The sequence below is a fragment of the Lissotriton helveticus genome, chromosome 3_1 (genome assembly GCF_964261635.1).
Source record: "Lissotriton helveticus chromosome 3_1, aLisHel1.1, whole genome shotgun sequence".
Taxonomy (NCBI): domain Eukaryota; kingdom Metazoa; phylum Chordata; class Amphibia; order Caudata; family Salamandridae; genus Lissotriton; species Lissotriton helveticus.
Window position 1 is genome coordinate 616728490 of NC_136061.1, and position 22773 is coordinate 616751262.

The window sequence follows — 22773 nt, forward strand, 5'->3', positions numbered from 1 at the left end:
TTGCTCTTTCTATGTGTGCTGCACATAAGGAGCAAACTGCCATTAATGACTGTTGTTGAGCAGGAATTAACAATGGGGGTGTAGGACTTGCACAGCCCAAGTTGATCTGTAGTTAAGTAGTTGTGATGGTCTGTAGCGTGCTACGGAGGTAACGCTGTCTGTTCCTCACAGCGTGAAGTGAACATGGACTATTACAAAGCTACCCCGAATGAGAGATAGTGCCTCTGTGCACAGCTTGAAAAAACTCAAAGGTTTATATCAATTGTCAAAATCAATAAAGCTTGTTTAAATCCAAGACGATTTTTGCTTCTTAGTCTCTTTATTTTTCAACTCATTTGCTTCATGGTTGCATCTCACAATTTGTGTAAATCCTCCGATATATCATGTCAATTTCATCATCACCAATTATTTGTTTTCCCAATGCATTTCGGGCTCAAATAACGCCCTTCGTCAGGGGATCACTCTACAAGTAAAGAAAATATATGTGTGTACATTTCTGTTATCTCGCTATCTAGCGCAAAACAGACGGTACAAAACTGTTCATGCCAAATATAAATCAGGCGTCATAAACCAAATATTGTGAAGACTGCAGCCAGTGATGTTAACTGAACAGGTACCATGCGTGTATTATAGATAAGTGAGTGAGGCATTTGAAAAAAATTGGGTGCAGGACGTTGAATACTGTTGGACCTGAGTCGGTCTGCTCGTACGTGAAATGCAACCATGAAGCAAATGAGTTGAAAAATAAAGAGACTAAGAAGCAAAAATCGTCTTCGATTTAAACAAGCTTTATTGATTTTGACAATTGATATAAACATTTGAGTTTTTTCAAGCTGTGCACAGAGGCACTATCTCTCATTAGGGGTAGCTTTGTAATAGTCCATGTTAAGCAGGAATTGGCAGACTGCTGCTGTTTGAGCACCGCCGCAGGGGAGAAGGGCAGGAATGTTCCATATCTTGTAGGTACAGCGATTTCTGCCCTTTTATTGTGACACACAGTAGCACAGCATGAAGGCTTGCTGCCCTGCCTTGCATCAAAATATAGCATATGAGGCCCACAATCTCCTAATGAGTGCATATTGAGAGGTAATCATGTCTGGTGGGCAACTAGAGTACATAGGAGCTGAGTAGAGACTGACCAGCTGTTTTCCTTTTTTTGAAAACAGGCAAAAATTCATCGTCGTTTCCCACAGGTGAAGCACATTTTGTCATGGATATTTCCAAGGATGAAGATGGGGAATTAAAAAAAACTCCATTATTTTTCATGTGCTTGCTTGATTGCTAAATAATTTGAAAGGAGTTCAGTCCTTGAAGTTTGAATTTCTGTATATTTCTCCATGCCGCTTGATGCCAATCTACCTCTGTGCTAATGGATCTCACCATGCCATCTTTAGGAGGACATATTTTAATTTAGGTAATAGCCTGGTATGTGTTGCCACCTAACCTTATATTGCAAAAACAACTCAAAAACATCTTTGAATGAAGAAGGGAACTTGGGTCTTACACTGTCTCCTAGTGGGAAGAATCTTTATGGACAAGTCTTATCTCTGAGCTTCTGTACTATACCAGTAAAAGGATGGAAGGTCCCCCGATGAGTGCGAGTGCAGTGGAGAGCTTTCTCTTGGTACCACAGCTGTATGCCTCGGTGATCCGGCTTTTGTACTGCATGAGCTGAAGCTTGTTCAGAAGGTCATTCACCACCTGTAGGAATACAAGGAAAAATCACATACCACTGGCAGGTTAGTGTTCAGAAGGAAAGGTACAACAAACAATAGAAACAACACTAAGCTGAGTGCTTAGGAGGTGATTATGATGGCGGTGAACCTGCCACCGTCAGGCTGCCGCTGGCAGGTTCACCGCAATCATAAGGCCTTTTTCTGCCTGCCAGATCAAGATCGTGGGCAGTGTGCCTGGCGGGCGGAAAGCCCGTCTGCCACTGGTCTGACAGAGGCAATCGTTTTGATTGCCTGTCGGACCCACCCCATATCCACAAAATGGTGGCAGTGCCTAGCAGGCACAGCCAGACAAATTTGGATACTGCATCCCCGCCAGCCTGTCTATGGCAGTTCAACCACATTGAAAGGCTGTTGGGGATGTATTTTAGGGGCCCGTTGCTGGCCCCCTTGTGCAGGGGCATGTTGAATTTGCTCTTGGGGGGCACCTATGGTGCCCCCTACAGTTCCCTGCACCAGGTGGGAGGCACCACGTGGTGACTGCCATGTAGTGCAGGGAAATGCTCAATATGCATTTTTACCATTGCTGTGGGTGCTGCAGCTAGCAGCACCCACCGCAGTGATAAACATGCACATTGCAACCGCCACAATGGTCGCACTGTAATCTCATGTGCGTCCGCCATCGTAATCACCCCCTTAGTTGGTAAAATATCAGTGTGAGGTCAGCACGAGGTGCAAAGATCTCTGTCTATTTCATATTTACAAACTATATCAAGACAAGGGGGCTTATTCACAAGCCCCTATATTTACAGTTTGGTGGGTGGTCTACCAACCCGGCAGGGCAGCCAAGACTACATTTCCTTTGGCCTGGCAGAGAACTACCCAGTATACTGAGAGTTCCTAGGAACACATCAAGAAAAATGAAATGTCGACTGGCTCCTATGTCACAGCCTCCAGAGAGAATTTTTGTATCGTAGAAAGATACCCCAAAGCGGGGCTGTTTGTGCAAAACAAGCTCTAATTTTCCCCAACTGCGAGGGGGTCATGGTCTTTTCCCCCATGTGTAACCCCCAAGCTTTTTCTGAGAGTCGCAAATATAAAAAAAAAAGTGCTTTAGAAGTTTGACTGTAAAGAGGGTGGCCCTTCTGAACTTTAAAGCTGACACCACTGTTATAGATGGGCTTCGAGCAATGGAGGCTCTTCTATCAGGAACCCAGAGTCTCCTCACCGCAATTAGATTGACAGATGTTCTGCATCTGCCAATCGCTAAATGACCCTCTTTGACTTTCATCCTTCTGAGATAAATTAAAAGATGATGAGTGTAAGGTGGACCAATAATGTCTTCAAGGGGCAGACCCGAAACAAACACACATTTAGAACCCCCTAATGTCTACTCCAACCAATCTACCTTACCTAGGGTGAAGCACTGAAATAACATCATTGCGCTGAGTGGGGGTTGAAGTCGGTGACTTGGCCCTCCCACTAGTTTATAGTTGGTTAAAATAGAACAAAACAGGGTTAGATTACTGCACTTGTTGTCTCTGGCACAGGGTGAGATTCACAGAAGGCCATTTGAAGTTTGCAGCAAGGGCTGGGTAACAGCAAGCACCCGTGTGAGCCCCAAAATAAACTTCCTGCCTGTAGTATTTTACATGGGCATAGAGCTGGGGTCAGTGTGCTACTCTGATGAACACAGCACGCCCAGTAGTGCGAGGAGTGCCAATAATCACCTGATGTCTGTGCCCTCACATGCTGCCTGGGACCTCAGCCTTCAGCAGCAAGCAGCAGCCCACATGCTCTGTTGTAGGGAGGAATCACCCTGTCCTCTGCCAATGGAGATGATAACATGACAGAGCTTTACCGGGGCATATTAGCAAGGGCCATATCGCCGCTTTAGCGGCACTTTTTGCCGCTAAAGCGGCGATATTTTTATCGTCCTATCAGCAAGCTGTCGCTAACAGCTGTTAGCGACAGCTTTCTGGCAAAAGCGACCGTTTTGGGCGCCGCATTGCATGTCAGCGATATTTATCGCTAATGACATGCACAGTAGGCGAACCCTCCTAAAAGACCACGAAAATAGCAACTAACAGATCTAACGCCTATTAGCAATGTGGCCCCGGCCCCGGTTAGCGACATAAAAAGTCGCGCTAACCGGGGTTATCGCAGGAATTTTTACACCTGCTAAAAACCTGACTTAGCCATTATACTCAATGGGAGGTGGATTCTAAGGCTGAATCCACCCCTGCCTATTATCAAGGTTTACGCTAGCGATAACATTTTTATCGCTGTTTTTGGTGGATTTCGCTGCTATCGCTGGATCTTTTATCTCATTGGAGAAAAACGTTGGTAATAACGCGCTATCTCCGCGATAAGATCCAGCAATAGACAGTGATAAAAAAAATACCCTAAATGCGATTTGCGATATTTATCGCACGCCCTTGCTAATATGCTCCTCGTCTTGATCAATTGTAACACCCACAACTCCATTGGTTTGCTCATTCTATAGCCCCCTACCAGAACCTAGCACCTTAATGACAGCAACTATGCGTTGAAAATACGACAGTAAGGCAGGCCTTGGTATTAAGGTCTACAGATATCCCAATAGTCCCTTCAAGTGATCAACATTTGTCTGGAGAGCCTGTGAAGTTAGGAGAAAGTTTGTGTTCTCTTATAGAGCATTTTGCTTTTCGCCCTGCACAGTTCAGTCAGGACTGAATAAAGGTGGGATCCCTTACTTCTTTAGCACGGGCAATCTCTGTAGTAACAATGTTGGATACCTGTTTGGAAACTTATGAAACCTTTTTGTTTGTATTTAATAAAATATTTGAATGCCCACATTTGTACCATTTCACTGAGGCAGCGTTGTGTGATATCCAGCAAGATGGAACAACTGATTTGACTTATGAGATTTCTTCAATTAGCAACTGAAACTACTTGGGTTGAAAGAACTTGAATGACTCTTTTTCGACTTCTTTTAAAAGACGAGATTAAGGATAAATTGGTTCCTTCAATGTCTTTCTTTATATTCTGAATCATTGATTTAGTGCTATTAATTGAATCTTGAACATTGATTATGTGAAAGATCAAAAAAGAAGGGAGTCCTATAGACAAGCGACTGAAGAAGTACTGTACCATTTAATAGTCCTGAGTCTAAGGGATGATATTATAATATTACTCTACTCTAACGTGATAGGCCATTGAAGAACCCATTTTGTTTTAGGGTCCATTTTCTGACACTTAATAGGAGCTTGCAGAATGTCTAAAGCTCTGCTGTCCTGTTGAACTTGCAGTGACCGCAAAGCCTTGAGAAATAAAGAAAATCATGAGACTATGGGCATTTATACAGATTTGCTTTGGTTGCAGAACAGCTCATAAGTCAATATCCAAATATAGCTATATGCTTGTAGTTGATTAATGCTTGGATACATATTAGGAGATTCCCAGCGCTGGGTGAGCCCGATTCGCTTCGTGTTAACTACGTAATATGTATCAAAAGGTAAAAAGACCGATATGAATCATTGTGGTATGAGACAGCCCCTCAGAGATGCTGTCTCCATGCTGCAACCTTTTATAAAAGTATTAAGTTGAACTTTACTGAGTACTTCTACACAATATCGTTACTATACTATGTAGCGTGTTTGCGGTACCTTCGTCTTTATGATGTATTTGTCCCCAGCATGTTGTCTGAGAAAACATGATCACATAATCCCAATCTTCAGGCAGCAGCACTGGCTTCTAGTAGACACGATGTCTAGTTTAAAGTGATTTGCTTGGTGTACTGAGCCTTCTATGAAATGCATTTATCATATTATTGTCCTGAAAAATCAATCAAATCATTTATAAATGAAGAAACAGAGTGAAGAATACGTTTCTACAGTAATTCAAGTTACAAGGTAGAGGGAAAACACCCTTTTTATGCTTGTTGCAACAATCTTACTAAGGAATCGAACCAGGACATATTTTGCCCTCTGCGCTTTCCACAAATAGGAAATATAATCACAAAGAGTTTCCCATCCCACTGATGGCTATGCTCACCACTCGGATCCGCTTTTCTGGGATGCCATGTATCCTGGCGTAGTAATACAAGTGTTCCTCTCCTGTCAGCAGGTCATCTAGGGCGTCCTCCTGAGGGCAGTATCCAAACGTTGACCAATCAGAATGGCAGTCCAGGACATTCACCAAGCATCTGTATTATAAACAAACAAGAAATGTCTCAGTCGACTTGGAAGCAGCATTTCTACCCAGAAGGTACAATCAAATGGTTGAAATTAGTGAGTTCAGTCAATCATGATTTGTCTATCATAATTTGTCATAAATCAGGTTGAGACTGGCCCAATAGCAATCGTAGTGTGCAGTCAGTGCAAATGCGATTCATGAGAAGTCGTAAATCTATCTGACACAGTATTAATTGCTTTAGGCATATTCTATTCCATTGTTTTTTACTTGTCTGACCCATCACCATCTGGGGCCAGCGGTATGCAGGTCTGCCCTGCTGCTGTCGAAAGAGGGACAGTCCATTCCAGGCTGAGAGACCATGCACTTACTGGATAAGAAGAGAAGCACGTTTGGAAATGATCCAGCTATGTTGGGTCTCATCAATGAGTGTGTCTTGAGACCCCATAACACAGCAAACCTGGAACACACACCTGGGCATAACTGCGCTACAAGGAGAAATACACTCTAAAGCACTAGTAATTACTGTGGGCACATTAATTCCATTATGTTTTAGCATGGGATCATGTGTATCACATCCTTCCCATTTTTCTCTGATATGCCACTCGTTCCCCATTGACATTTCTCCTCCACCATCAGGTTCGATTGAAAGCCAACATTTTTCCATTCTTACACAGGCAAATTGATCGTTCATGCCTCGGGAAAATATTAAAAGATACGGGTCTCCGTATCCAGTGCTTTAAATGTGCTCTTTCTGGCGTTTTTTTAGGCAAACGCCTGCTCAACAAATCCTGAAATTACATAATGTAACCTGGAGCAAAAAATGCCTCATATGCACCTAGGATTTGTGTGCAGGATATTTACATCGATTTGTAATGTGTATCGTTTTTATAATTAGAGATCATGTTCAATATGTGTCAGTTCTCATGAAGAAGGCGGACAGTCAGGGAACACTGGAAAGAGTGAGTAGTGTTTTGGCCCATACCAATCTGCTGCATTACATTAAGCGAATAAAAAGAATGATCAAGTTTGGACATTTTCCTGAGTCGCTGATTCCAGCAAATCTGCGTGGTTGTATAGAAGGGAAAAGTATTCCTTCAAATAATGAGAGTCTTAATTATCGTATGACTTTTCCAGTTTCCGAGAATCCACCTTGCCAGGAACTGTTTTTTTGTCACTTTTTACAGCAGCTATGAAGTGGTACTTACAAGCATTTACTATTTTAGGTGGCTATTAATGTATTGAAAGATTGGTTCAAAAACTGGTTGCAAATTGTGCACTGACCTTTTGCAACCAGTCCTTCATTTTTTTGATGTGCATCGCAAAATCGTCAGTGGCAGGAACCTGCAGGAGGACCTATCTAAGATCATTAATTATGATCCCACCCCGCATGATAAGCTACAAACAATATAAGAACAGCAGACCACCATCTCCATTTGCATTCCTAAACGGAAAACGCCCTTGGTCCATGTTCTGTAACGCTGCTTCTTAAAAAAAAAAAATCATTTGGGGAAACATTGGGAGGACGAGGCAGTGGTGGTCTACTCTTACTTGAAGGCTGGTTCACAAAGAGGATGGTGAACCAAGAGTGATCCTTTCCCATTGTGAATCAGTTAACACCCCAACCCTGGTCACAAACCATTGATCTCTGATTCAGCAATAAATAAACAGGAAGGTGACTACCCTTTCACGTTTCTTTTATATGCAACTAGGAACGAAACGCAAGAGCTCTTTCATAAGTCAAATTACATTTTATGTTTATAAATGGGCAAAAAAAGCCCTTTTACGGTCGCATACCTTTTGATTTTGCAAATGGGCTTTGTAAATCTGGCCTAACAGTGTTCTTGTTGGGTTGCATTTTGTTATCATTGTCAGATTCTTGTCTGACATACAACTAGGTTATGAGGTGCACAAGGATATCTACATTCCTCATTACAAGTTTATCAGAATAGGGTGGGGTATTTACCACGGCTGTATGACAGAACCACGAGTGCCATTATAAGGCATGCATCTTTACCATGCATGCCTTGACCACAATTTTTATTTACCACCCATGTAGGGTGACCAGGCATTCCGGATTTGCCCGGACAGTCCCGGTGTTTCGACAGCTGTCCCGGCAGATTTCAGGAAATTAAGCTCCTGTCCCGGTTTTTTGAGAGGGTCGGCTGAAAATGGTGGGAGGTATAGGAAAGCAATTTAATTAACAGGCATGCAACTGGCTTTAAAAATTGCATTTGATGGATTTTCTTACTGCCTTTTCAGTCATTTTCTGCTAAGGAGCACTGTCATTCTGTGCACTGTGTTGCAGTAAAATTGTAGTCCTTCTTCCATTTTTGTGAAATGTCCCGGTTTTTTGCTTTAAAATTCTGGTCACCCTACACACATGTGCCTTTGGCACGATATGTAAAGATTTTACAGGTAAGTATAAACCTTTTATATACATATATGAAAGGTTTTATACTTATCTGTAAAATACTTACATTTCCATGGTAAAGACATGGTATTTGAGATGTAATCAGTGATGTCATCAGTGATGTCACTGACCATGTCATGAGTGATGTAATATGTGACGTCATCAGCAGTGCATTGCGGGCCCGCGAGTTACAGTTAGCTCAACTAACTATAACTGGCGAATTTCTCTGGTTTTATATGAGTCAAATGCCCAACTAACTATAACGTCCCTGAAACCTATGGTTTTTTCATTGAATTTCTAAGGTTTTTTAAATGTTAATTTCATATTTTAATGTTTCTAAAACCTATTTTTTTTCAAATATTTTTTAAAATATTTTGGAACTTTATTATACTTCTTTTTTAACTTAAAAAATTATGTAATGTTTTATACCTTCCCCAAAAAAATGTCTATTTGTTTTGGGGGGGGAGAAAACTGTACTCCCATACCAGTAGCGTACCAAGCTCCATCACCACACAAATCCTATCCGCCCTTATTGCTAAACTCGAAAATGATGCACATTTCGTATCCGAAGACTTCGTGTCACCCTGTCCCGCGTAACATCATATAACGCATGAAGTCACCCCAGGTGCTACTTTGGTATCCGATGGGTACCTAGTACCAGCCACGCGCTACGTCATGTATGTATGGGGTCGCGCGAGCTGCGCTTGGAATACACGCTGCCAGGCCCTGTGTTACGTCACAGACTTATAGTATCGCGCCGGGTACGCCATTCTCTTTTTTTGTCTCAAAAGTATATCTAAATAACTTTAAACAGTATATGAGAGCAAGCAATAATCTAAAATATATATATTTCTAACTGTAATAAACATATTGTTTGACCTGGCATCTTTGGTGTGGTTTCCCCTGTCTTTTTGCCTCTGCCTCCTGTATTTTTGACGCTGTGCTGGATTTCGTTTTTGCTGGTTTAGATGCTTTGGGTACTTTGCCACTGCTGATCAGTGTCAAAGTGCAAGTGCTCCCTGTGTAAATTGTGATTGTAATTGGTTATCCATGATTGACATATTTGTCTCACCAAGAAGTCCCTAGTAAAGTGCACTGAGTGTGCCAGGGCTGGTGATCCAAATGTTACTAGTGGGCCTGCAGCACTGATTGTGCCTCCCACATGAGTATCCCTAAAATGGTGTCTCAGGCCTGCCACCGCAGTGCCTGTGTGCAGTCTGTGAACTGCCATGTCCACCTGGTCAGTGTCCCTACTGGCCAGGCCTAACCCTTCCCTTTCTGTACACATTGGTCACCCCTATGGAAGGCCCAAGGTATCCCCTTGGGCAGGGTGTAGTGTATGTGAAAGGTAGAGCATGTACTAGCGCAGGTGACATGCTCTGGTAGTGAATTACACCCATTTTTGTTTTTCACTATTGTAAGGCTATCTTGCCCGTAGGCTCTCATGGGGAATGCTGGCTACAGTGATTACCTGCATATCTTCCCATAGGAGCAAGATTGGACATAAAAATCTGGTATCCCTGAACTCAGAATTTAATAACACATCGTTTAGGAAAGGTGGTTTTTAAATCTTGTGTTTGAGAACAGCACTTTTAGAAAGTTGCTGTTCTCTTGTCTGACCCTTCTGTGTGCCTTGGCCTGTTTGTGAATTGACTGTCTGGTTTGAGAGTGACAGGGGCTGGGGATTCCCCAGGAGGCTGGCTGAGTCAGCCCTAGGCTGAAAGACTGCATCTGCAACTTGAGTGGTGGGAGGAGATAGCACCTGGGCCTGAATAGGGCTGTGTCTGCCTTCCACAATGCTGGCTCCACCTCCTGCTGAGCGGCTGACGACCCTGCCCCTCACTCTGAAAGGAAAGGAGAAGCCAGGAAAACAAAGTGCTCAAGGAACACTCAAAACTGGTTCAGACCGGGTTCAGAGCCCTCTTGCACAAAGGGAACAAAGCCTTTTAGGGGTACAGGTACAGGACCCCAGACTACAGAAAATTAGATCATCCTGGAATCAAGAAGGAACCTCTAGCAAGGAGAAAGCTGGAAGACTGAAGAAGGAAGACTGGCCTGCTGTTGCTTTGCTGGACTGACCTGCTGTTGCTTTGCTGCCAAGGAGAGGGGAAGGACTTTGCTTTGTGCTGTGTCCCCTTGCTTGAAGGAATCTCCAAGGGCCTGAGGAAGAGCTGGCTCCCTGTTAAGAAGTCCGAGGAACAAAAGGACTTTACCCGGCTTCCCTGAACTCTACTGAGAGAGTTCTGTCCTTCCTAGAGTGCTTGGGCCAGTTGTGGTGCCTCTGGAAGTTGTACCTGTGTTGGGAAGCTGGAAACCAAGATTTTAGGAACTTTCTGCAAGTTTTCAACCTTCGCTCGCTTGCGGATTGCATCCCCGTCAGTGTGAGGAAATTCTCGCCGCCACGAAGTTCGAGACCGTCGCAGCGTCTGTTGCCACTGCCAGAGTCATCGCATCCTTTGCTTGCGGGACGCACCAGACCGGTGCGGGAAGATTACCATTGCTGCGAGTATCGCCGCAGAGCCTGCCGTCACTGGGTGAGATCGTCGCACCGCTTGCTTGTGGACCGCATCACGTCGCTGCGAGAGTCGTCGCAGAGCCATCGCATCAAGGGGCCGCGAGAGGAGAAGATCGATGTCGCCGCACCGGAGATTGTCACCGCCCCGAAGATCGTCGCATCGTACCTTTTGCGAGCCGCTTCCACCGAAACATGTGCACTGGAATCCGCACAAGGTATCGCATCCCTTCCCATACAGACCGGAGTCACCGCAACACTCCCGCTCCATCCAGCGGGGTTGTCGCATCACCTCCCCAGGGTCTCAAGAATGATGCACCGCTTGCTTTTCAACGCTACAGCTTTCACTTGGAACTTTTGTCGCATCTAAAGGTACGGTTGGCTAAAACGTGACCCAACTGTGGATTATTTTAACGCAACTGTAAGAACTCTTTTGAAACCATATTCTTGAACTGTGTATGTTGGATTTTTGTCGGGTGTATTTTAGATTAAATACCTTTATTTTTCTAAACTGTTGTGGAGTCAGTTTGTGGTGTTTTCACAGTGTTACTGTGAGTGTTGGTATAAATACCTTACACAAGCCTGACTGCTCGTGCCAAGCTACCAAGAGGGTGAGCAGGGGTTATCTAAAGAGTATATCCTTCTTACCCTGACTAGAAGCAAGGGTCCCTATTTGGACAGTTGTACCTACCTCTGCCAAATAGAGCCACCCAGATCTAACACATATTATGATAAATATATTTTGTCAAAATCGGGTCCGGTGTGGCCTCCTTGTGCGCTCGGTGCGCGATTGCCATGTGACCTTAAAAAATAGCATTTGATTGGTTCATAACATTTCCCATTGTAACAGTTGGACGACCCCACCTATTTTTTTCATTCTCTCTACAGCGTTTGATGAGAGACACCTCTTCTGCTTTGAAAGCTTTTTCGAAAAGTGTTTTCCTGTATACACATATCTTATACTACACACAACATGCAATGATCATCTTGATCAATATTCATGCTCTGTACATTAGCCTTCCACGTGTGATTGCCATGCATCTCAAACGTTCCATCAAGAAACAAATTTGTGTTACACGATGCCCCTGGTGTGTGTGTGTGCACATTATTGTGCTCCCTTTTGGCCTGGGTATTTGTGGCTCTAAGAAGTATCAGCAGCCACGGGCAGAGGGCACATCCTAGATCACATGTGACAAACAATGAACAGCAATGTGTAGATTTCTTTTGCTGTACGCTCTGTTGTCAGGCTTTAGCAATATAGTAGTGTGTTATATGTGACATTCAGATTCACATTTGACATGCAGTGCTTGACTGTAATGAGAGTTATCGCTGTGTATGACATAGCCTCACTGCTGATCCTCCCTCCATCCGAGCACATTTACATGTACGCTTCGCGATAGCAACACTTTCAATAATACCACACACCACTGACATGCATGTCTGCGCATATCCACAACCTTGACAACGACATGTAATGTTCACCATTCAATCTTTTTAAACGCCATCTCATTAACGATAGTTTCCGCCCTCCCGACACACGCTACACTAATCTAAATTACACCCTCTGCGAGGTCAAAACTACAAAAGAAACACACATAAGTACACTTTCTGGCCAGACAAGAACTGAACAACGCCCAGGTCCTCGGAATAATTATTCACACCCCTACGCTGGCCTAGCGTACGCAAGCCCAGCCCACTTTGTGTACGTATAAATAGGATAACAACTACGCCACATGTCCCAGTTCTTCCACACTGCCTCAGGTGATATGGCTGCATCCTCCTCGCATATCACAATGCCCAATAAAAAAAAATGGATCCATGAGGTGTGCACCATCCTGGCAATCAACACAAGCTCTAAATTGTGAGCCCTTCTGCTCGTCGTCTACGAAAGGGATCCATGAGATGTACACTATCCTGCAATCAGCACTCCATCTGAATGGTGAGCACTGCTGCTCGTAGTGTTTGCTCAGACAAGTATGACAGCAGGTAAGCAGAGTGGCCTGGGTGCACAGGGCCTCCAATTGAGCGCGATGCGGCGGGACGGGTGGGGTGCATCACCCTGGCTGCGCAGGTGCAAACAAACGATGTTGCCGTGCGTAATGGTGTGATCTCTGACCTCATTCAGTCTCATCTCTATCTCATTTGAAAGACCTGCTGGACCGTACTGTAGGCCTGAGCCAGTGTGCAGCGCTGCTCTACAGACACCTCTTATGGACGGTGCTGCGGGAAGGGTGGGATGTATCAGCCAGAGTGCACACGAGCGAATATGGGATGTTGCCGTGTGTAATGATGTGATCTCTGACCTCATTCAGTCACATCTCTGTCTCATTTTAAAGACCTGCTGTACCATACTGTAGGCCTGAGCCTATGGGCAGCGCTGCCCTACAGACACCTGTTGAGCGCGATGCTGCGTGAGGGGTGGGGTGCATCACCCTGAGTGCGCACTTGCGAGAAAGCGATATTGCCGTGCGTAATAATGTGATCTCTGACCTCATTCAGTCACATCTGTCTCATTTTAAGGACCTGCTGAACCGTACTGTAGGCCTGATCCAGTGGGCAGCGCTGCCCTACAGACACGTGGCATTGGCTTTTAGGCCACTGTAGTGAGCTTGTTACTAAGTGTACATGCGCACAGGCTTCCGCCACTGCATTACACGCGCATAATATGCTTCTAGCATGTGCTCTGTTCCTTTCTATATAAACATTCGTATAACGTTTAATTTTTTAACTTTGTGAATTCTCGCGCACTCCATCTCCTCTTTGAACCACGATTTCCACAAACAGTTGGTAGATCGTACTTCAAGAACAAAGGATGCACTCAACTCCTATTTTCTATCAAGCTTGAAATAAACCTTCATTTACCTCCAGACGTTTCCACCATTAAATTATTTCTCTCTTTTCAGACATTCCATTGATTGCCTCAAGAAGGGCGGAGCAGGAGCTGACCCTGCAATGATGCCCTGGGCATTCTGACACCTTTCATCGTGGTATCAAGACACGGTCCCTGACCGAGGACCTGATCTACCGTACAAATGTACCCCGGACTCGGAGCTTGCACCAACACGTCCTGGGACACACCAGTGGTGGCAGGTGAGCAGTGAAGCCTTGTGTGCAAGACCTACAATTGAACACAGTGCGGGATAAGGGGCTGGGGTGCAGCACCCTGGGTGTACAGGAGCATGCAAGCGATTTTTCCGTAGCTAATAATATAGGACTATGGGCGAGATGTAGGTAATATAAATGTACCGATTCGAAAATACCGAATTTTACCGATTCGGTATTTTCGAATCGGTAAATGCTATGTAGATAAAAAATCAGTAAAAATTACCGAATCGTTAAGAATTGGTAATTGGAGGCCCATAGGAATGAATGGGCCTCCAATGAATGTCAATTACCGAATCGGTAATTACCGATTCGGTAAAATAGGGAAAGAGTCAAGGGTGGCAGGGTGTCACTTTGACACCCTGTTGCACCCCTGAATAGTGCTTGTGTGCACATGTGGCACACATACATGCCCTAAGGGCATGTATGTCTGTCACATGGCACAGGTGTAAATGCACAGATTTGCATTTACAGAGGTATTCGTTATTTACCACCAACTAGTAGTTGGTGGTAAATAACGAATCCTGTAAGCACAGAAGCACTCTTCAAAGTGCTTCCTAAATTTCATTTACCGATTCGGTAAATACCGAATCAGTAAATGATGATCGGTAAATTTGGCACCTACATAGGAAAAGTCTATTACCGGTCGGTAACGGACGATTTCGGCCGTTACCAACCGGTAATGGCCTTCCTACATCTGGCCCTACATTATCAAAGAACAGCAATTACTTTATCACCACTTTAGCAGGAAACTGCCGCTAATGCGACTATAATGGGCATGATAATATGTGAATTCACACCAGAACCTGGGCTTCTATGGGAATTGTTTTCAACCCCTTATCGCCGCTTTAGCAGCAGTTTCCTTGATAATATGGCCCATAATCTCTGGCCTCATGTGTTTCATTTAAAGGACTTGCTGAACCACACTCTTTCTCGCGATTCCAGCGTCCTAGACAAATGGGTGACGGGATGGTAAACACTAAGGGCTGGGTGCAGTAGGCCGACGCTCTGTCTCCTCCCTTTCTTCTTTTTACTCTCCCTCCCCTTCTCCCTTCCACCCATTCCCCCCCTTCCATTCTCACTATGATCCTTTCATTCGGACTTCCTTTCTTTACCTCTTCCACATAGCACACATACTTATGTTTGATTTTTGTCATGCAGGTTTCCTACGTTGCTTCCACTGGAGTCCAACCCATGTTTTTTTATTATACTGTTTCTTCTATTAAAGTTATGTTTCTATTTATTCGTGTATAGGTCTTTTTTCTGACACTTGTCTATTATTTATTGTGAAAATCATCTGTTTATAAAAGATTTTAAGGATAAGGTTATCTAATATTAGAGTGCACCTACCAAACATAATCTAACTGACTATTAGACAAATGAAGCCTGGGTAATTGTACAACTGAAAGGGTTCTATGAGTGTATCCCTTTATAACACCATAAGTACTGCCCGTGTGATTACATAACAAATAGGGCACTGTTTAGGACCACCGAGGCTTCAGGGACTGCCGAGGCCCATCCTGAATATTTAAATAAAGCCCCGGAGTGTAGCAATCCCCGGACTTCAGTTGGCCTCGAACCCCCCGAACAATTAGTAAACAATACCCGGGAAGGTGGTGGTCCCCTAGGCTGCAAAACGTCTCTGTGCCCTTCCACCCCTAATTTACATGTGACATTAAGATCCCCAGTCCTACAGAGACCCCGCAACATAATAATTGGATTGGCCACGGAACATTACCCACCAGGGGCCTCATTTAAAAGAACGGGTGAGACCCCGCTTTTTTTTTGTTTCTTTTTTTCTCTCCATTTTTACCTACCGCATCACCTCTATTAAAGCGACACGAGGTTTTCCTCCTCTCGCTTCAAGTAGTCAAACAAGTATTTGCTATCACAGGGTGGAAGCCATGCACCAGCCCTCTAATAGCAAACACAAATGGTCTGCAAATGCACACCCCGGGACATTGTATGACCTGCGCCTGACATGTCGCCCTCCCTAAGACCATGATCCATTTCTTAGTATAAACGCATACCAACACTACTTACACGTGTAGCACAGCGACCAGAATGTAGTGAAGAAGCAGAGGTAAATCCTACCAGAAGTCGGATGACAGTTCAATGAGCCGATAACCCTAGCATGAGTAGAAACAGCTACACGAAGAAAACGGGTCTTCAGCACAACACAACCAATTTTGAAATATTGGTGAATGGTGCTTTCTTTTTACCTTCTCCCACTCGTTGCCAAATTTATCTAGTGAAGAGGCAGACAGCAGTGGATCCAATAAGTAGATTTATTACAAGAAAACAAGACACCTGAAACCACCGCCAACAGGATCAGACAGCAAGGCAACCGTCTTCTCCAGCACCGTGTACAAAATCCGCAAGGTTCCCCTCATGACAGCCCTACAGTCTAACATTACATAATTAGATTCTAGTAGAATTACATACTAACATTCTACTATGACTTACATTAGAATACTGCACCGGGCACATGACTTAACAGCAATGAGCTCATGGTTTCATCCACGAGCCTTGAGAACGGTAGGGGTAAGTATTTCGCTTCCCACTCCCTATGTTGTATAAATGTAAACTAACACTTCTTCCACAGGTATGCTATAGTGCCCAGAGCACATCACTTTACAGCAATGAGCTCACAATTTAGGCTCACGGTTTAATCCCGAGTCTTCACACCAGTAGGCGTGAGTAGTTCGCTTCCCACTCCCTATATATTATAAACGCATACTAACACTACTTACACAGTTATACTACAGCGGCTAGTATCCTACAGCACCCAGAGCCCATCACTTTACAGCAATCAGCTCTGTTTGATCCCTGAGTTTTCACACTGGTAGATGTGAGTACTTAGCTTCCCACTTCTGGTATAGTATAAACGCACGGCACCGGTCAGTAGTTCGCTTCCCACTCCCTGTATGGTAAAAACGCCTACTAACACTACTTGCACACGTATGGTACAGAACCCAGAGCCATCCTTTTACAGCAATCACCTCGATTTCATCCCCAAGTCTTCACACCGGTAGGTGTAAATACTTTGCTTGCCGCTTCCGGTATACTATCAACACACAGTGGCGGTCAGTAGTTTGCTACCCACTCCCTGTATGGTATAAATGCCTACTAACACTACTTGCACACGTACGCTATAAACACCAGACCACATCACTTTACAGCAATGACTTCATGGTTTAGACTCTCGGTTTCATACCCGAGTGTAGCACCATATCATATTAGCACAATGTCACTCTGAGCAACACCGCACTTTCAGACTGGTAACAGTGACTACTTCGCTTCACACTCCCCCACAAAGCTTACAGTGCTCCTACCCTCCTTTCCTACTTTTTTCGCCCTTTTTTCCCCTTAGTCGCTTCAACGGAATAACAAAATGGCAGCTAACACTTTCTAGTTGCAACCGCCCGCAGCCAATCAGCAGCAAGCTCATGCTTGTAATGCCTCAGCCAATCAGATGGCAGAATTCCCAAATATCGATATCTGAAAATTTCGATATTTCTCAAAAACTACTGAATGGATTTACACCAAATAAACAAAAGCGTGCTTTCTAGACCAAGACGCTTCTCCCTGCCAAATTTGAGGTAATTCTGTTCACCCGTTCGACCTGTAGCCTTGTCTAAAGTTTCCTACGGAAATGAACATGGAGACCCCCTTTTTTCTCGGCCTCCCCTTGATGAATCACCCCCAAGCTTTCAACAAAGGAGCTGATATCAACAAAGAATTAGTTTTGAACATTTTGCAAAGATTCATCAACCGGCGCCAAAGTCATTGGGAATAGAATGTTACCATTTTCCTAAAGTAACTAGGTCCTAACTATAACTACCTACTGGCGATATATATTCATACAATTATCTGCGATATACATACATTTTAATTGAAAAGGCTTGTGTGGTAAAGGCATGTTTACGGTAAAGAAGGTGTGGTAAAGACATGCGTGGTAAAGATGTATGAGTTGTAATGGACGCATTGTAAAGGTAATGTGTTATTCTGGTTGTGTTGTAAAGGCAGTTTCCCATTGACCACACCTTGTGTTTTGCTGGTGTTTTGCTGGTCAGCGAGTCTGCGAGGAGCTGAGAGCGAGCGGCTGGGAGCGTGAGTGCTACGAACACGCCGAAAACGCCGAAAGCACTGCCGAAGCTGCAGACAGTGAGCCTGGACTGACTCGGCCTCCCACTTGGCCCCCCCACCCGGCCATGGGCATAGAGGGAATGACCCGGGAAGACACGGAAAAAGCGGGAGAGTCCCGGTAGCGGCGGGAGCCGTGAGGAAGCTGCCTGAGCCGAGTGGCGTGTTCACCGAGCTCGGAGTGGTGCAAAGGGGCGTCTGTGTCTGGAAAACCAAGAGCAGTTTGGAGTTAGAAGCTGCAGGTACGCTCTCATGTCCGCCTATATTGCTGGTGAAAAACTGGGGGAAGTTGTATCAAAGTGTGGCGTGTGTGCAAAAGGAGGAAAAGCTGTGGGGGAAGACAGCTGGAGTCACTTTTGAGAGACCTGGTCCAAAAAAAAAAACAGGCTGGCAAGCGCTATACTGCGCTATGAGTTGGTCTTAACCGTGTGCGAGGAGAGAGGAGAGAGAGCATTGTGATTGACATTTGGCGTCTTTATAGAGGAGAGCCCTTTGAGACACAGGGCTAATCTCCTCTCCGAGAACCGAGGCTCATAACAATTCCTTCTCATTTATCACATTGAGATCAGAGGCAGAGCCTGGGCGCGGGGGGAGAGGCCCGCCCCTCACGAGTCTACTCCGCAACCTTGTTAGCTACGGAAAAAAATCGTACTAAGATCAAACTAAAGGGGAGCGTGATGAGATCCGGATTGATCAGGCAACATCCTAAACCTAATTCCACTTTGAGATCGCGGAAAAGAAAACTGGGGAAATCTGAGCCAACACTCCCAGCAGACCCGAATAATCCCAAGGAACCCGGCTCAAGTGACCAAGAATATACAAACACAAATAATATAGAGGTCTCACCTCTCACAGCAATGGAAACAACCAAGTTGACCCCAACTCAACCGCCAATCATCAACGGTCAAGTCAAGGTCCCCGCTGCCTCACCTTCCTTAATTACAGCCCTCCAGCTACCACAACAACAACTACGAATACAGCCAAAAAAACAGGTCAGACTATCTCAAGTATCTCAAATGGAAAAATCCTTATCAATGGACTCAGTTAACCTTGTAACGATCGACGGCACACCGGCGAAGAAAAGGATATGTTCACATCAACCCAAGATTTACACAAAGTTCGCCTTTCTTAAAGACCCGGGAACAGCTATATTCTCTATGACTGGGAACATTAGAGGTCTTCAATCCCCACTTTTAAAAGACGAGCTTGACTCAAGCCTTATGATCAGTAGCCAAATAGGCTTATCCACCCCAGTGGAAATTCAGTGTCAATCAATTCAGGAGAAAGCGACTGTCATTTCCATACCAACCTCGCCGAAAACAAGAAGACCAGTAGCATCCATCCCTCAGGAAGATCCCAAATCAACCCCCTCCAAAACATGGGGACTGACGTCCGCTAGTCAAACCTTCGAAAAAAACTGGAGTATACCAACTGAGGCCAGGTCTCCAAATGCAGCGGCCGACTCACATCCAGTACAGCAGAGTGAAACCCACCCTAGCAAGACCAGTCCCCATCACCTCGGTAAACAAGACGCTACAATGGAAATCAAGGTTTTGATACATAAAGAGGACGAAAGGAAAATTCTACAAGCACCCCAACCAGTTAGTAGTTCTCCAAACCCCATAAAAGAAATCAGAGCGATTCGAGTAAAATCACCATTAGAAATTGAAGAGCAACAACGCGGTACCAAACGATCGCCAACGCTATTCACCTGTCCGGCTACAAACAAGTCACTCCAGTTAACTTTAAGTAGCACCACCGAACAAACTACGGCGATCAATAAGCCTACAGTTCAAGGGGCTACCCAGGGCGGTACCTTTTTATCGAACAATGATTCCTTGCCCACAAAAAACTTCCCAGACAATGACAATGACAATGACATGTCTTCTATAGCCGCACAGGAGTGGGAAGAACTAGTGGCTACCTATAATCGCCATCCATCTGAATGGAAGCCCACTGTCGATGCTTTGCCAGGATCCGAGAGAAGTCACAGGCCAGGTAAAACAGTTCCTGAATCAATTTGGGCGACAATCTTAAACACATTGCAACTCTCGGCTACAGCCCTGGAATTCCAATCACAAAAAATGGACATACATCTTTGTGTTTTACAGACAATGGCTGATTCAATTTCAGGAATTGACTGGAAAATCTCTGAACTAAATGGCCTCATAAGGAGGGGTCAAGAAGCCGTCCTTGCGGCCCAACCAACTTTATCACAACCACCATCTTGCGATCCAATTTTAGACAAACTATCATCTTTAGCAACGATGTTGGGGGCACTATTAAGTGATCTAAAATCAGTAGTCCTACCAACCCAAACATCACAAACCTCCAACTCACCCTCAGATGTCCCAATAACACCAACGGACCTAGTTGAACATCCAATCGAGCGGAGGTCAAACATTATTACAACTTCAACTGAAATATTACCAATTAGATCGCTGGTAACTGAGCAAAACATCACACCCTTTTCAACAGTCGTCCAGGAATCTTCTAAGCCCTGTAGAAAGAACAAAAGGAAAGGAAGGAATCGGGCTCAAAAAAGCTCAAATAAGATGACGGTAATGTATTCTAATTCCTCCCCTTTAGTAGCGACTGTCACAGAGTCTCCGACAGCCAATGTAACACAACCCCTTCAGTATAAGGCTTCCAAAACTGCATCACTAGTATCCCCATTGGCGTATTCAAAAGCAACAAGTATGGTTTCAACGAGACCTGCGCAAAAAAAACTCAAGCAGAAAACCTTACAATTCACAAAAATTAAAGTGGCAGAAAACTCTATTAATCCGGAACCTACACCATCTGAACCCGTCCCAACACGAGGAAGAGTGGATACCGCTGTGGCTAACAACACTGAGCCCTCCCTACATTCGACACCTACATCGGTTGGTACCATTGGGAATCCGCACATAGCTAATAAACAACGCGAGCAATCAAATGCTTCAGTCATACCAGACCCAACCAACCTTTTTCAACCAACTCAACAGGGTGTCAAGAGACCACTGTCTGATCCAACCAAACCACAGTTTGTGAACAGTACGACATCACACATGGTCAATAATCAACGCGAGCAATCATACGTTTCAGTCATACCAGACCAAAGCAACCTTTCTCATTCAATCCAACAGGGTGTCAAGAGACCACTATCGGACTCAATCAAACCACAGGTTGGGAACAGTCCAACATCAATCTTTTTCATCCCAGAATATACATCCCGCGGCAGGAGTGACATACTCAACAGGGGTAACATTATAAGGCTAATGCATTCAATACCAAATCTATCAAACATCAGTTCATCTGATCTTCTGGCAATAGAATTCCAGTCAAACATCGAACCTCATTGTCCAGAAATCACAAAAGCAACTTGGCTCTCACTTGAGACAGCACTTAAAATCATGGAAGAAATAGCGACGTTTCAGCTATGGGGAATAGAGCTGAGACTTGAAGAAAGACCTCGCTATCCTACTCCTTTTCTTCCTTTAGACAGACCCTCAGCACAAAAAAGCACTACTGCAATATTAAAAGGAGCAAGAAGCAGCTCGCCTAGGCAGTGTCCCCGAGACCTAGAAAATTCCAAATCTGAACAAAACCAAAAGTTTAGCAGTGGTTCACTGCGTAAAACTGGTCACAATTGGAACCTAATTCAACGCACATTCACAAATTCCACTATTAATAACTGACAGAAAGGGAAAGAGCTCACTAACCCATCAGAGGGAAATATGGACATTAGAATTTGCTCTTGGAATATCAACGGTTTGGCGTCCAAAAGAAATGACCCTGAGTTTCTAGAATATCTGAGTAAATTTGATCTTATCCTGCTCCAAGAGACTTGGGAAGAAAAAGCATTCGAGCTCCAAGGGTTCACATCCTGCTGTATTCCTGCAAACAAAAACTCAACCTTTGGCCGAAGATCAGGCGGTCTGATGCTTTTTGCATCAATATCGACAATAGGTGAAATCGAGGCAATGGATCTTCAAATCCCTCCCCCAAGTGTCATTCAGGTGGTAAAGATTCCACTTCGGTTAAAGAAGCAGCCCCAAGCTGTTAGCATAATTAATACATACCTCCATCCCAAAGACAAACAAAAAGGTGCGCAAGACCTAGCCAAACTGATGAAAAAAACAATGGAGGAAAGCGTGTCTGATTCATTCATCCTGACAGGGGACTTCAACATGCTTCTAATTAATAAAGAGCAACCTAGCGACCTTATCCGGGACCTGAACGTTGCATGGGCCGTACCGACACAGGGCCATACTAAAAACAAGAACTCAACGAAGCACTCAAAACTTCTACTTCGAAATTTGGAACAACTTAACTTAAGGGCCCTGAATGGCCGCTACCCTGGGGATGAACCACCAGTTGCCACCTTTCATGCGAATAATCAATCCTCCCATCTTGACTATATGTTCACATCCTTAAACATGCTCTGTTGGGTAAAGTCTTTTAGAATAGGTACGACAGACCTCAGTGATCACCTGCCACAAGAGGCCACAATAAATGCCACCTCCCACTTGGGACTTGAAACATTAACAGGCCTCGACACATACATCGCCCCAAATTTAAGGCGGCTTCGCTGTACCGCCGGGAACATCGATTCAATTAGCTCCATGGCGAAAAACCTCTTCTCCCAAGCCACCACCCACGCATCCAAGGGATCGGACGTCTGGGACACTTTCATCAAAACCATTAGGGAGCAAATAGCAAATAAGGTTCCCACCAAGCTACATTATCAACAGTTGCCCCCTTGTGGGATT

At 44.5% G+C, this 22773-nt stretch overlaps 1 protein-coding gene across 1 annotated transcript in view; it reads right to left on the reverse strand.

Annotated features, from left to right (window-relative positions):
* Positions 1-22773, reverse strand: part of ABCA12 (ATP binding cassette subfamily A member 12) — a 644885-nt gene that overhangs the window by 41257 nt on the left and 580855 nt on the right. Inside the window, exons 51-52 of the mRNA XM_078680598.1 lie at positions 5709-5859; positions 1567-1701 (exon numbers count right to left, since the gene is read on the reverse strand). Coding sequence (XP_078536724.1) covers positions 1567-1701; positions 5709-5859 — 286 coding nt within the window. The remainder of the gene's footprint in view (positions 1-1566; positions 1702-5708; positions 5860-22773) is intronic.